Source organism: Lissotriton vulgaris, chromosome 5, assembly GCF_964263255.1.
Source record: "Lissotriton vulgaris chromosome 5, aLisVul1.2, whole genome shotgun sequence".
NCBI classification, from domain to species: domain Eukaryota; kingdom Metazoa; phylum Chordata; class Amphibia; order Caudata; family Salamandridae; genus Lissotriton; species Lissotriton vulgaris.
Window position 1 is genome coordinate 852,795,831 of NC_141693.1, and position 12,590 is coordinate 852,808,420.

Genomic DNA, 12,590 nt, shown 5'->3' on the forward strand with positions numbered 1-12,590 from the left:
GCCTCAAGTGATCTTATCAAACAGTTTTTCTGGTTGTAAAAGCAGGCCCCAGGAAACTGGGTGTGGAAACGCCAGCACGCTCGTGATCAGGCATAGTGGAATTCCACACAGTAATTTTGCTCTACCTGATCTGTGGTGAGTACCATAGAAGACATATTGTCAATCAGTGTGAGGATTAATCAAATACTCATAGTTGGAATTGGATAAGGATGCCTTTAACATAGCATAGTCAAGATAGGCCACAAAATCAGCTGACCCCGAAAATCGTATCTCATTTTGAGCCTGGGCAATTGTCTGAATGACAGCATTCGAATATATTCTAAATGGGGCATGGACCAGGGAATTAGGATGGTACTGAATGGACATCAGTGTGTGTAGGGCAGTCTTTATGAGGTATGGTTAGGGCAGTGGACACTTTCGAGGTTGATCAACCTTTGATGAACCCTCGTTACTTGCTTTTCATCAAAATATAAGCATTCATTACAACTGAGCCTACTCTGTACAAATGCATATCTAATCACACAATTCTATGGCAGGACCGGAGGCTTCGGATTATGCCTTCTTCCTTTGCTTTATTCCTACACAGCAGCACGAAATAAACAGTAACAAAAACCACATTTCCCATGAATACTTGGGAAAGCAAAAAGTCTTATCGGGAGTCCTTCGTCTTTGTCCGCACTCTGGCCAGCTCCCATCATGCACTGCTGCTGATTCTTCTTCCTCTTTCTTCGCTGCTCAGTAGCAAGATAAGTGTTCTTTTCTCTTCTCTCCTGGGTTTTGGGGGTTATTAATGTAGCGTTTTTATTTAGTGGTTAAGCACTTGCATATTTCTGTATTTCAGATTCCCCTGTTAATCGCGGGACGGTTTGGCGCTCCTAACGCGATTTTGAGCCCACTTGACAGTGCTGTGTGATCCTCCTACCGCTAGGGGGCAAGTGTGAGGCATTTCTCACAGCTTTTTTTACGCGCTGCCCACATGGAGCCTTTCCCTCCTCCTGCCATCCGGTCAGACACCCTGAGGGGTCGTTTTTTTCCCATTTTTCATTGCCCTGAATACCCTGGTGGGTCTGTACATTGTGTATTTGGACACCCTGCGGGGTCGCAAGTTGCACCTGTCTTTGTGGTGTGGTGGGGTGCTTTCCCAGGTGGTGCCCTGTGATAGTGAGGGCTGAAGCGTCCCCAGGGCTAGTCCCTTCAATCCCTTCAATTGTGTGCTGTGCACCACCCACATTTGTCTGGGCACCCTCCCAGCTTGAATCGGTGCCCGTGAGGGTTCCCTTAATTTCTGCTGCCCACAGCTCCTGTGTACCTGCGGGCCTACCTTACCTCGTAATGCAGGGGGAGCAGAGCCAGTACCCAGAGGAGGACCCTCTTAACGACATCCCCTGGGATGATGACTTTTATCAGGCAGTGGATGACTCTGTTTACAAGGCTGTGGATCAGGCCATGATTCCCCCAGAGCAGCGTCTTTCTGCACGGTTGGATGAAGCCTATGCAAAGCTGGCAGCCCTTATTCCCACGCAGGCCCCGGCCCCTGCCCCGGCACCCTCTCCCTCCCCCCCTAGTAAGAAGCCTTGCACTGAGGGGGTAGACACTGAGGTTTTTGTGCTTGTTAAAAGAGCATTTTTAGCGCATGAGGTTCCCCAACTAGTCCCATTGCCCCCGGCTGATAGCTTTCCACTAACCCCTCGGACTGTGTCCCCGGAGCTACGGGATGATGGCCCGGACACAGACGAGGAAGCATGCTCCCCTCGGTCCTGGCTTCCTACCCAGACTCCTGCCTCGGCGGGGCCATCTGACATGTTGGACCCGGATGATATTGTCGACCCTTGGTCTTCGGACTGGGTGCCTGGGGATAAAGTGGCCCAGTATGTGGTGAGCCGAATGCGTAAACCAGTGGATAAGGACGCTCGCAGCCGCCTTAGGGCGGAGTGCCCTCGCCCCACATCAGAAGGGAAGGTGGCGTTGACTCCTGAGGATTCTTAAAAATGTAATTAACCGATTTTGATATTTATTTAATGTTTGAAACGTTTGCTGTGAATCACTGTTTTAATAATCCAAATTTATGTATAGCATGCTTTTATTGTTTTAAATTAACCGAATAAAGTATTTTCTAACTGACTGACTCCTGAAATTGACCAGAAAATAGCAACATTCTTAGAAAACTTTGTGAGGGACCCTAGGAAGGGTATAAACCGCTTGTGGCATAACTGCCAAGACAAGCTGCTGGATGCTGTAGGGCCTATGACCAAAATTCTGGATATGGCCGAGGAGTCCAAGGTGTCGGGGGACCTTATCTCCCTGGAGGTTCTCTCCAATTGGGCGCAGCAGGCCATTGTGTTACGCTGGAATGCCAACTGCGCCCTCTCAATGGAGAGGCGGAGGTCGCTCCCTAATAAGATCGACCCTAAGCTGGGTGACCTTGCCTCTTCAGTGGCGCAAGGGGGTCTGTTCGGGGACCCTTTCATCAAGGAATTAGGCAAGTTTGTAGCAACATTCACTTCCCTGTACAGGGCACAGTCCAACATTAAAAAGATCTTTGCCCCACAGGTTTTTTAAAGGGCCAGACGTGGCAGGGGTCCCTTGTTTGGCTGTGGCAACATCTCCTAGCTGGGCAAGGCTCTGGCCGCGGGCAGTTCCTGGACAACACCTGCTTCAATGATTTCTACCCGACAAGAGGACAAAGGTTCCGTGGCCGAGGAGGCCAAAGAGGACAGCAGCAGGGTGCTGGAAGAGGTGAGTGCTCTGCCCTCAGCAGGCTTGCGGGTAGGGGGGCACTTGGCGCAGTTGGGTTTCCCTTACAAGCGATGCTTGGGTGCTACACACGGTCCAGGGCTTTCAGCTCGAGTTTCATGGCCGCCCCTGTCAGCTGTATCACCCCTGCCCCATTACTTTCTCGCAGCGAGATGCAGACTTGGTGTGCGATGAGGTTTTCGCCCTCCTCCAAAAAGGGGTGGTTTGTTGCGCTTGAGAACATCCTGGGGGTTTTCTCAGCAATCTCTTTTTGATCGACAAGGTCTACGGTGGCCGGCGGCCATTTATTAACTTGAAAGAATTTTATGAGTGGCTGGTATACCGCCATTTCAAATTGGAGGGTATTCACCTCCTGCGAGATGTGTTGCGTCTATCCGATTGGATGGTCAGCCTCGACCTCAAGGACGCGTACCTGACGGTGACGGTTTTCCCACCTCATCGGCATTTCCTCCAATTCAGGTAGGACAGTCAGGTTTACAAATTCACTACACTCCCTTTCGGGCTCTCCTCCACTCCTTGGTGCTTCACAAAGGTTCTTCAGCCGGTAGTGGAGTTCTTGCGAGCACGGGGTACGAGGATGATCATGTACCTGGACGATATGCTGTTCATGGACCAGTGTCCCAAGCGGCTGTCGTCCCAGTTGCTCATTGCAGTCAACCTCCTTCAGGGGCTGGGTTTCATTATCAACAACAAGAAGTCCCTTTTGGTTCCCGTCCAACGTGCAACCTTTTTGGGGTTCAGCATAGACTCAGTGTCTTCCACCCTGAGTCTTCCCACGAGGAAGATGGCAAAGATCAGGCTCGAACTACGCCAGACGTTAGCGAAACCTCAGATACCTCTACGCCAGTTGGCGCGATTGGTAGGTCTCCTTTCATCCTCAATTCAAGCCATATTCCCAGGTACCCTTCATTATCGGGCCATGCAGCGCCTGAAGGCTTATCACCTCAGGAAGGGCCTAACGTATTCTCAACTGATTCCGTTGTCAGAGGAGGTAAGAGACGAAATGTACTGGTGGCTCACGCACATGGAGGCCTGGAATGGCTGTGCGATTTTCGGTTCAGCCCCGAACATAGTTATCGAGTCGGACGCCAGACGCTCCGGCTGAGGGGCCAGGTGCGCAGATTTTTCCGCAGGTGATGCCTGGTCCACTCACGAGCAGTTGCTACACATCAACTGCTTGGAGTTGCTAGCAGGGTCCTTTGCTGTTCAGTGTTGGACGAAGGACGGGGTGCAGTTGTGTGTCCTCCACAGGATGGACAATGTCTCGGCGGTCTGATATATCAACCATCTGATGGGGTACCAGATCAAAGATGCTGGCGGACCTTGCGAGGGATTTCTGGCACTTTTGCCTGGACCGTCAAGTATCGGTCACAGCGGAGTATCTGCCGGGTCGGCAGAACGAGGTGGCCGATTGGCACTACCGGCACCTTCTGGATGCCAGTTTGTGGAAGCTGGACCCTCAGGTGTTCTCCTTGCTGTCGGAGACATGGGGTCCCTTCTCAGTGGATCTGTTCGCATCGCGCCTAGACCATCAACTCCCGAGGTTCTTCAGTTGGCGCCCGAATTCATTGGCGGAAGTGACGGATGCTTTCCTCCAGGATTGGTCAAGCGAGCAGGGGTATGCGTTCCCCCTGTTCTCAATGATAACGGGAATATCGGCGTTACTGCGGCGTCAGTTGGCAGAGGTAGTGTTGATCACACCATGGGGAAGGTCTCAAGTTTGGTTTCCGGTTGTACTGGAATTTTCTTGGGATTTTCCAATCCTAAGCCCCCACTCTCCTCACATTCTGCTCAATCCAGACCTGGTTCCCCACCGGTTGGTCAAGGAGGGTTCGCTGAGGCTGATGGCCTGGAGTATCTCCGGCGTCGTTGGTCTCTCCCAGGCCTTTCAGGAAAGGCTGAAGACCTGCTCTCCAAGGCTGTATGCAACCTTTACAACGCAACTTTTACCACGCAGTGCTGTTACAACGCATGTATTACAACGAAAACCATTACAACGCATTACACTGGAGGGTGCTCTAGGATAAGGAATAGTTTTAATTTACTATCCAACACCTTCCCTAGTGTCCATGGGGACTGGAGTTGGAATAGTAAATTAAGCTATTCACTATCCAGCACCCCCAAGTGTAATGCGTTGTAAAGGTTTTCGTTGTAATACTTGCGTTGTAACAGCATGCGTGGTAAAAGCATGCGTTGTAACGTCATACATTCCTCCAAGGCATGGGCAGATAGCACGACGAGGAGATACAGGTCAGCCTAGCATAGATGGTGCCGTTGATGTGTGCAACGGGGTTTTAATCCTGTGGGGGCAGATGCAGTCCACATACTTAATTTCTTAGCGAGTTTGGGGGGAGGGAAAGGCCTATCGGTAAACCAAGACCTTCCGTTCGGCAATCTCAGCTGGTCATGCGGTAGTGCTGGGTTCCCCGGTGGGAGAGCACCCCTTGGTGTGCAGGATCCTGAGAGGGATCCGCCTCTCACTGCCCCCGGAGCCACGCTACTCCGTCCTCTGGAACGTGAACAGAGTTTTGAAGCTCTTCCTTTCTTGGCAGCCGAATAGGTTTCTTACGCCTAAGGAAGTGACTGTCAAATTGGCAATGCTGTTGTGCCTGGTTTCCTGCAGGGGGGTTTCGGACGTACGAGCCCTAGACATTTCTGCCAGAGTTTTTTCCCCGGACGGAGTGTCCTTCACAGTGAGTAGGCGGACTAAGTCCAACATAAGGGTTATTTCATATCCGGCTTTCCAGATTCCCCTTAACTGTTTGTAGTGCAGTGCCTCCGTGCTTACGAAGGCATGACTGATGATACCCACCCTCCGTGTGAAAGACAGCTTCTCATTGCCTTATGTAAACCGTACAAGGCTGTTTCATTCCCAACAATTGCCAGGTGGGTGCGTTTGGTAATGCAGGTAAGGGGATTGATACTAAACAATTTGGTGCTCATTCAGCGAGAGGGGCGATGGCCTCTAAAGCTTTCGCCCTAGGGGCAAGATTGGAGGATCTGATGCAAGCGGCCGATTGGTCCTAAGATTCCACCTTGAAGAGGTTTTATTTTAAACCCATGTTGGAGGTGGCAAGGCTAGTTGTCGACAACCTTTGAACTGGCATAATCCGAAGCCTCGGGTCCTGGCATAGAATGAAAATTTGCCTAGCCTTCGTGCTGGTAAGTTTCAATTCTATTAAGGACTCGGAGGCGAGGATTATCCCTCCCAATGGCTTCCAAGAAGTGGACACTTCCCCTAAGGAATGTAAGTAAATCATTCATGGGTTTTTTCTGCTTTCATGAGGGTTGATGTTTTGCACTGTTTTCTCTCCAGGGGATATATTCTGCTGAGTGAGGTTCTGCCTCTGACACTGCCTCTTTCACAGGAAACGACGATCCCAAACAGGTTGCGTGAGAATGTAACTAGATGTGCTTCATGCGAAGAAAGCGGAAGAGGAAACAGCAGCCGTGCATGATGGGAGATGGTCAGACTCCGGACACAGACGAAGGACTCCTGATAATACTTTTTGCTTTCCCAAGTGTTCATGGGAAATGTAGTTTTTGTTACTGTTTGTTTCTTGCTGCTGTGTAGGAATAAAGCGAAGGAAGAAGGCATAATCCTCACCTCAGAGTCCTTAATAGAATTTAAACTTACCAGAATGAAGGCTAAGCAAATTTTCATTATTACACACTAGCTTTTATTCTCACCTCTGTTGACCTCTGATGTTGCTCAGCTTTCAAATTACAACAATGGACTCTTCTGATTAGCCTTCATTGTATAACTACATAACTTTGCATAATTGAGACAGAGCACCCAATGTTCTTGATCTTAAGCACATCCAAACCCATTCTATTCTGTTTAACTCCACAAACCTTTATGATCAAAAACATAATTACCACTAGTGTGCATCTAGGCGAATCACACAAATTTCAATAGCATGATTCCCTACAATCACACTCACTTATCAACCTTATATTTAACAAAGGGTGAGGCAGCCCATCTGTTTGATCTTGCAGAAAGGGACATTCTCTGCACAGCTACCTCTTCCTAGGGTAAGTACACTAGTAAAGCTTACTGTACAAGTGTAACTGGTATCCTTCAATGTGCCGTTCCAGTGCCTATCAAAACACAAAAATTAACTTACCTTGTGCTGAGCTGTCTCCCTTTTGTCCCTTTTGGCCATGGTACCCGTTTGATCCATTTGAGCCTGCTGTTCCTTTGATGCCCTGTGGACCGGCCTTTCCTGGTGGCCCCTGCATCCCTCTCGGTCCTGGCAATCCTGAAATTGTATCAATAGACAGAAGATACAACTGTTACATTTTACAATTTCAAAATGTAGGAGCAATGTATATTCATTTATTTATTTTATGTACCAACATGTCACCATGGTCACTTCAAAGCACAGTGGATAAGGAAGGATAAAGTGGAGAACACCATCTTGCATATGGGAAGGGTGGGGCGAGGAGGTCCTTTCCCATAGGAGGCGGGATCCCCAGCAGAAAGTTGTAATTTTCATAGCTTCCTTGAAAACTTTTGTTTTCAGCGCTCTTTTGAAGGCTGGTAGCAGACACGTTTTAACCGCATCGCTGCTGCGGCGATTTTTGCGCTGTGCGGCTGTTTTCCCTTTTCCGCGTTACATGACGAGCTCAGCTCGTCATCAGCATACGCCACCCGTGGCTGATGACGAGCTGAGCTCGTCATCAGCAGCGAAGGGGTTAAGGTATGGGCAAAGTGGGCACTGGCCAGGGCCCCAGTCTCTCAGGGGCCCCCCTGATTGGACCAGCTATGTTCTGCAGAGAGTCTTGCCCTGATGACCTTGAATAACAGATTGCTGTAAAAATCGTTTTTTGTATCATTCATTTTTTCATGTGTGAGAGTTTATGACAGATATTTTGCATAATGTTTTTGTTTCATGCAACATCCATTTCAAAAGTTTCATTTAGATCAACACAGGACCTCACATATGAGAAATGGGAGGGTGTGAGTGACAGAGATTATTTTCAGTAATATTGGTGAGCTGCTGCTGTGTTACAATACTGAAAACACACATCACTATCGCTGAATATCAGATGTACACACATTTAGAATTTGACCAAAGAGGGCATGAAAGAGCTGAAACTGGATCAAAAAAATCAAAGCTGTTCCGAACAGGGGCCCCCTAAATACATTTTGCCCAGGGTCCCCAAAATCCTTAAAACGTCCCTGGCTGGTAGATTTTGCATGCTTCCGATGTGTGGGGTCCAACATGTTTCAGAATCGAATTCTGAATCCTATACAGTCCTGCCAGTGTCAATCATCAAGGGTAAAGTAACTCAAATGTGTTATTTTTGTTATGGCCGCACTTCCCTGGAGCATCAGAGTTAACTTTTCTGTGCTGAATTCCTGTTAGCTTTTAGGTGCTGCCAGTGCCACAGCTCCAGGCATGGGAACCAGGTTACAGAGTTTCCCAATTTCATGGCTTGCCTGGCCCCCTCCTCTCTGTTGCTGGTTCTGTTCTCAGAGTCAATAATAACTTGCGGTGTCCAAATCTGCGCATTAAGCATTCGGGCCAAGCAGTCATTCTCCAGTTTAAGTCAACCACCCACACATTTTCCTAGTTGTCTAACCACATTCGCATTGTTGGAGCAGATTTCATCTGCAGTCAGGCATGGTTTTATTTTTTGTGCTTCAAACAGACTGCATTTAAATTGCCACGCACCTTTTGGTGCAAGTTAAAAACATGGCACATGAAAAATATGAAAGTGAGGCCTATTCAGTCTAAAATGCTTTTGCTGAATTAACATGTGTTTTTGCAATGTAGAGAAAAGTGACCTTTTTAGCTTTGAAGATTAATAGAATGTGTTTCTCTCTTCCCAGCTCATCCCTTGCAGTCTAAATGTACTATTCCTGTCTTAATAGACTTTGACTTGTTGCATATTTTGATAAATATTTTCAGTTAATAACATCTCTTTTTCTTTGTTGCACATTGCCATGTTGTCATAAATAATAGAAAAGCTGCTTTACACTAGTAGCTTGGCTAGGTAAACATTTATAAGGAGTATTAGTATGGAGTTGGGAAACATAATGGTCTGATTTACATGAAATTAATATTATCTTTGTGTTTGTTTTATTTTGGGGCCTACCATTAAATGGCTGCCTGTGAAACCAGCAAGGCTATGGCTTGCTTTGAAAGAGAAGAGAGCATGCGCAGACTGTGGCAGCTTGACTCAAATTGCGGAAGGAGTCAAGGACAGCTTGAACTGTACATTCTTGTGACTGTGCCAATGTACCAGTTAGTTAAAAGTATCCATCTGACTGCACTGTGAAAGGAAGGAAGGAACTATAGAAACATTTTTCCTAGTAAATGTTGCAAATGTTTATAAATGTATTATTCATGTATGCTTCTTTTGTTAAAACTGGTAAAGTCAGGTTTTTTAGAATGAGTCAGGGTTGTGAGAACTCATGCCATCGTGACTGACCAATCACGTACAGGTTTTCCTGAAGTTGAAACATTTTGTGTAGTCTGCCAAAATTTTGTGTATAAATTCTGACTTCTCCGGAGGAGGGGCTGGCTTTCTTAGCTCAGCTGGCTTCTTGCTCATTTTGGCTTAGGCTTTGCTTCATTCTATGGGTTAGGTACGAGAAACGTCCCGGGAGATTGCTGAAGGGAGGAGTGGCGTCCAAGGAGTGTCAGGGGGAGGTTTCTTGTTTCCACGTCATATCTTGGCACTGCAGGTCTGGTGAAGGGCGGGCTGTCTTGCTCATTTTTGCTTTTTAGACACAGAGATGCACAGGGCACCAAACAGATAGAAAGGCTTTTTAGATTTAGATGCTAAACTATAGGTTTATGCTTTGACTAATTAATTAGGTCTGAAAAGATTTTTTTTGACTTATGCATTTATTTCTCTTAATGGGAGACTTTTGCAAACTATTTGATTTTTGATTAGCCTTGCAAGACTATTTTTTCTTAGAAACTCTTTAAGAATTTTGAATGACATTTTGCGCCACAATTTATTTCCTATATGTAATGCTTATATGCAGACTGTAATATGTTCTGTATTAATGCTATTTTTCCTGTTTTCCAAATTCTGTAACCTGATTGATATTTTATTAATGAATAAAGGGTCAGAGAAAAATTGACTTTTGACTAGAAAATAAAACCCTTTAAATACTCAACAACTCTCTTTATTGGCTTAAATAATAATTGCATTTATGACTGTTCATGATTATTAAAAGTCTTCTGAAGGTAATACATGGTGTGAAGGGCCCAACACCTTTTGAGTGGTAAATTAGAGGTAGCATGAAGGTTTTGCATTGAGAAACTACCAGAAGAAATTACCGCCCCATCAGTTTTTGGTAATCAGAGGATGGTTATTATTGATTAGTTTGGTGATGAATGATTATTGATTTCACCATCAACTACTCAACTAATGGATCATTGACCTTAAGAAGGGAAATAAAATAGTTGCCCAAGTTAGATAAATGTCCAAGTCCTGATTCCTGACTCCAATGCTCAGAACCTGAAGACTGGCAAAGCAGTACTGGAAGGTGATGCAAGAAGTGGTGTGAGTATCAATAGGGTTGTGAAATGTTGTTAATATGCTAGGATGTTTTTTTGAAGTGTTGAAAATAGTAAGGATTTTTACTGTTGGTAAAATTTTGCTCATTTTGAATTGATGGTGTTATTGATTATATTGGTAATTTCATAGGACATAATTTTTGGTTATTGATTACATTTTTTAACTCTTTATGTTAAGTTAGTGTTGTGTTCCATGTTGTCTGAACACGCAGGTATGCACACCTGTGGAATCCCGGGAAGGAATAGCGGGTGGTAAATGGAAGCCACACTGCACTGAGGTTACTCGTCTGTTGGAATAACACTGAGAAGCTAGGTAGGGCTGGCAGTGTTAAATTAGGGACTATTTTCTGTGTGAGTGATTGTAGCAAAGAGTTCGCTGGTGAAACTTTGGTCTGATATCACCTAGAAAGGGTCACACCGAAGGAGTAGCAGGTTCTTCTGAGCTTGATTGACAGCAAAAGGGTTTGCTGGTGAAACTTTGGCCTAAGATATATCCTGAAGGATAAGTCCAAAGGAGTAGCAGGTTCTTCTGAGCTTGTGTGAAAGGTAGGCGGAAGGGATTTACCTGTAGTGTTTGAAGAGTAAACGGAAAGTCTTACTTTTTGAAGGGTAAGCGGAATGTGTTACTCGCAGTGAATATAAATCTATCCTTTATTTAGCACAACAGACAGAGTAGCAAATGTATTTATGTTGTTACTAATAGAGCTATTGATTAAGAGAAATATTGCAGTAAGATTTTGTGGAGGGTCAGTGGTAGGAGTAAAACTGACTGATATTGAGACTGACAGCTTTGTAAAAGAGAAATTGCATTGAACTATTGCAAAAATGAAATTGTTTGAAGGCTTAAAGAAGCTGTTAGGAGGTAAAGTGAAAAATTCATTTTTTATTGGCGATGCTCCTGAAGGAACACCTGTGCATTTTGTGTCTAATAATTTGGGACAAAATACATGTATGTGGGTTCACCAATGGTGCAAGATTACTGAAAAAGAGGGTGTTTTGAGGTTTCCAAAAGATGGTACTTTTGAATTGCAAATTATTGACAAATTAAGGGAAGTCTTATGTTTCAAGTTTTTCAAGTTTATTATTATTATGATAACGGAACTCTTTACGAGGTCCACATAAAAGACATAAAATATGCATACAAAAAAGCATTAAACATAAGATGTCGAACATGCAATAGTATCAAATACACAACAATTTAAAAATTACCATCTTAATACAGATCCAAAAAACATTTAAAGAATTTGTACAGTTTAAAACAAAACATTTCATTTGGCGGGTTAATCATGGCTGCCCGAAAAGCAGAGGCTGACAAAATGTTGAGTTGTAGGCAAATTGGTCTTAACCATCTTCGCCTAAACGTCATCAGAGCTGGACAAACGAAAATGACATGAGCCAAATCTTGGTCATACATCTGACAAAAATCACAGACCGCTGAATGGCCATACCATCTGGAATAAAGAGATTTCAACTGAAGCAAATCCTGTCTTACTAAAAACACTAGGCGTCTAACGCCGTGAGGAATGTTCCATTGGGTGTACGGTTGAGCTTTTCTCAATAGACAGGACTCAATAACAGGAGTACAGCCTTTTTTCAGCAACCGGAAATCTCTATTCAGTCTAAACCCAAGTTCCCATGTGGAGGACTTCAAAAGGGTTTTTAACTGATAGGAAGATAAAGAAAATAGAGCATCTTTATCTAATTGCAATTGACCCACAGCATATCTGAAATTTTTTACAATCAAAGAATAGTTATTAAAGTTTCCCAGCAATTCATTTTTTATGAGATGTCGTAAGGTATTGGGCTCACTCTTTGCAAGACTTACAACCCAGCGTATGATACCAGCCAAACCTTGGACCCAGCTACTGCGTAAGCCGAGTTCCTGTCTTAGGGAAGTCTTATGTGAAATAAAGACACCATCTAAAGCTGCACAATTTGAGGCCTAAAGCTTGTGGGAAAAGGTAGCAAGAGAGAAAGCAAGTGAGGATAAAAATATAAAGCACCAAATACAGGAGAAGAGAATTAATGATGATAAAGAGCTTCAAATAAATAATGATTCAGGGGATAAAATAATGGATGCATTGTTAACTGAGTGTCCACCACTTTATGTGGTTCCCATTAAAAATACTGAAAATAGTGTACTAGTAAGCACTACAGTGGCTACTGCTTCTGTTGAGCAGAGAAAAACACAGATTGAGAAAACTGTGCAAACATTTCAGATTGACCCATTACCTGTTGATTCAGCACTGACAGTGATACCTCCAGGTGTTACTGCTTCAAACGTGCCTGATTCAG

At 44.9% G+C, this 12,590-nt stretch overlaps 1 protein-coding gene across 4 annotated transcripts in view; it reads right to left on the reverse strand.

Moving 5' to 3' along the window:
- Positions 1-12,590, reverse strand: part of LOC147711698 (mannose-binding protein-like) — a 271,707-nt gene that overhangs the window by 97,334 nt on the left and 161,783 nt on the right. For all 4 annotated transcript variants that reach the window (XM_086922418.1, XM_086922415.1, XM_086922417.1 and 1 more), the window contains one exon: positions 6,882-7,016. In XM_086922418.1, the coding sequence (XP_086778544.1) occupies positions 6,882-7,016 (135 nt within the window). The remainder of the gene's footprint in view (positions 1-6,881; positions 7,017-12,590) is intronic.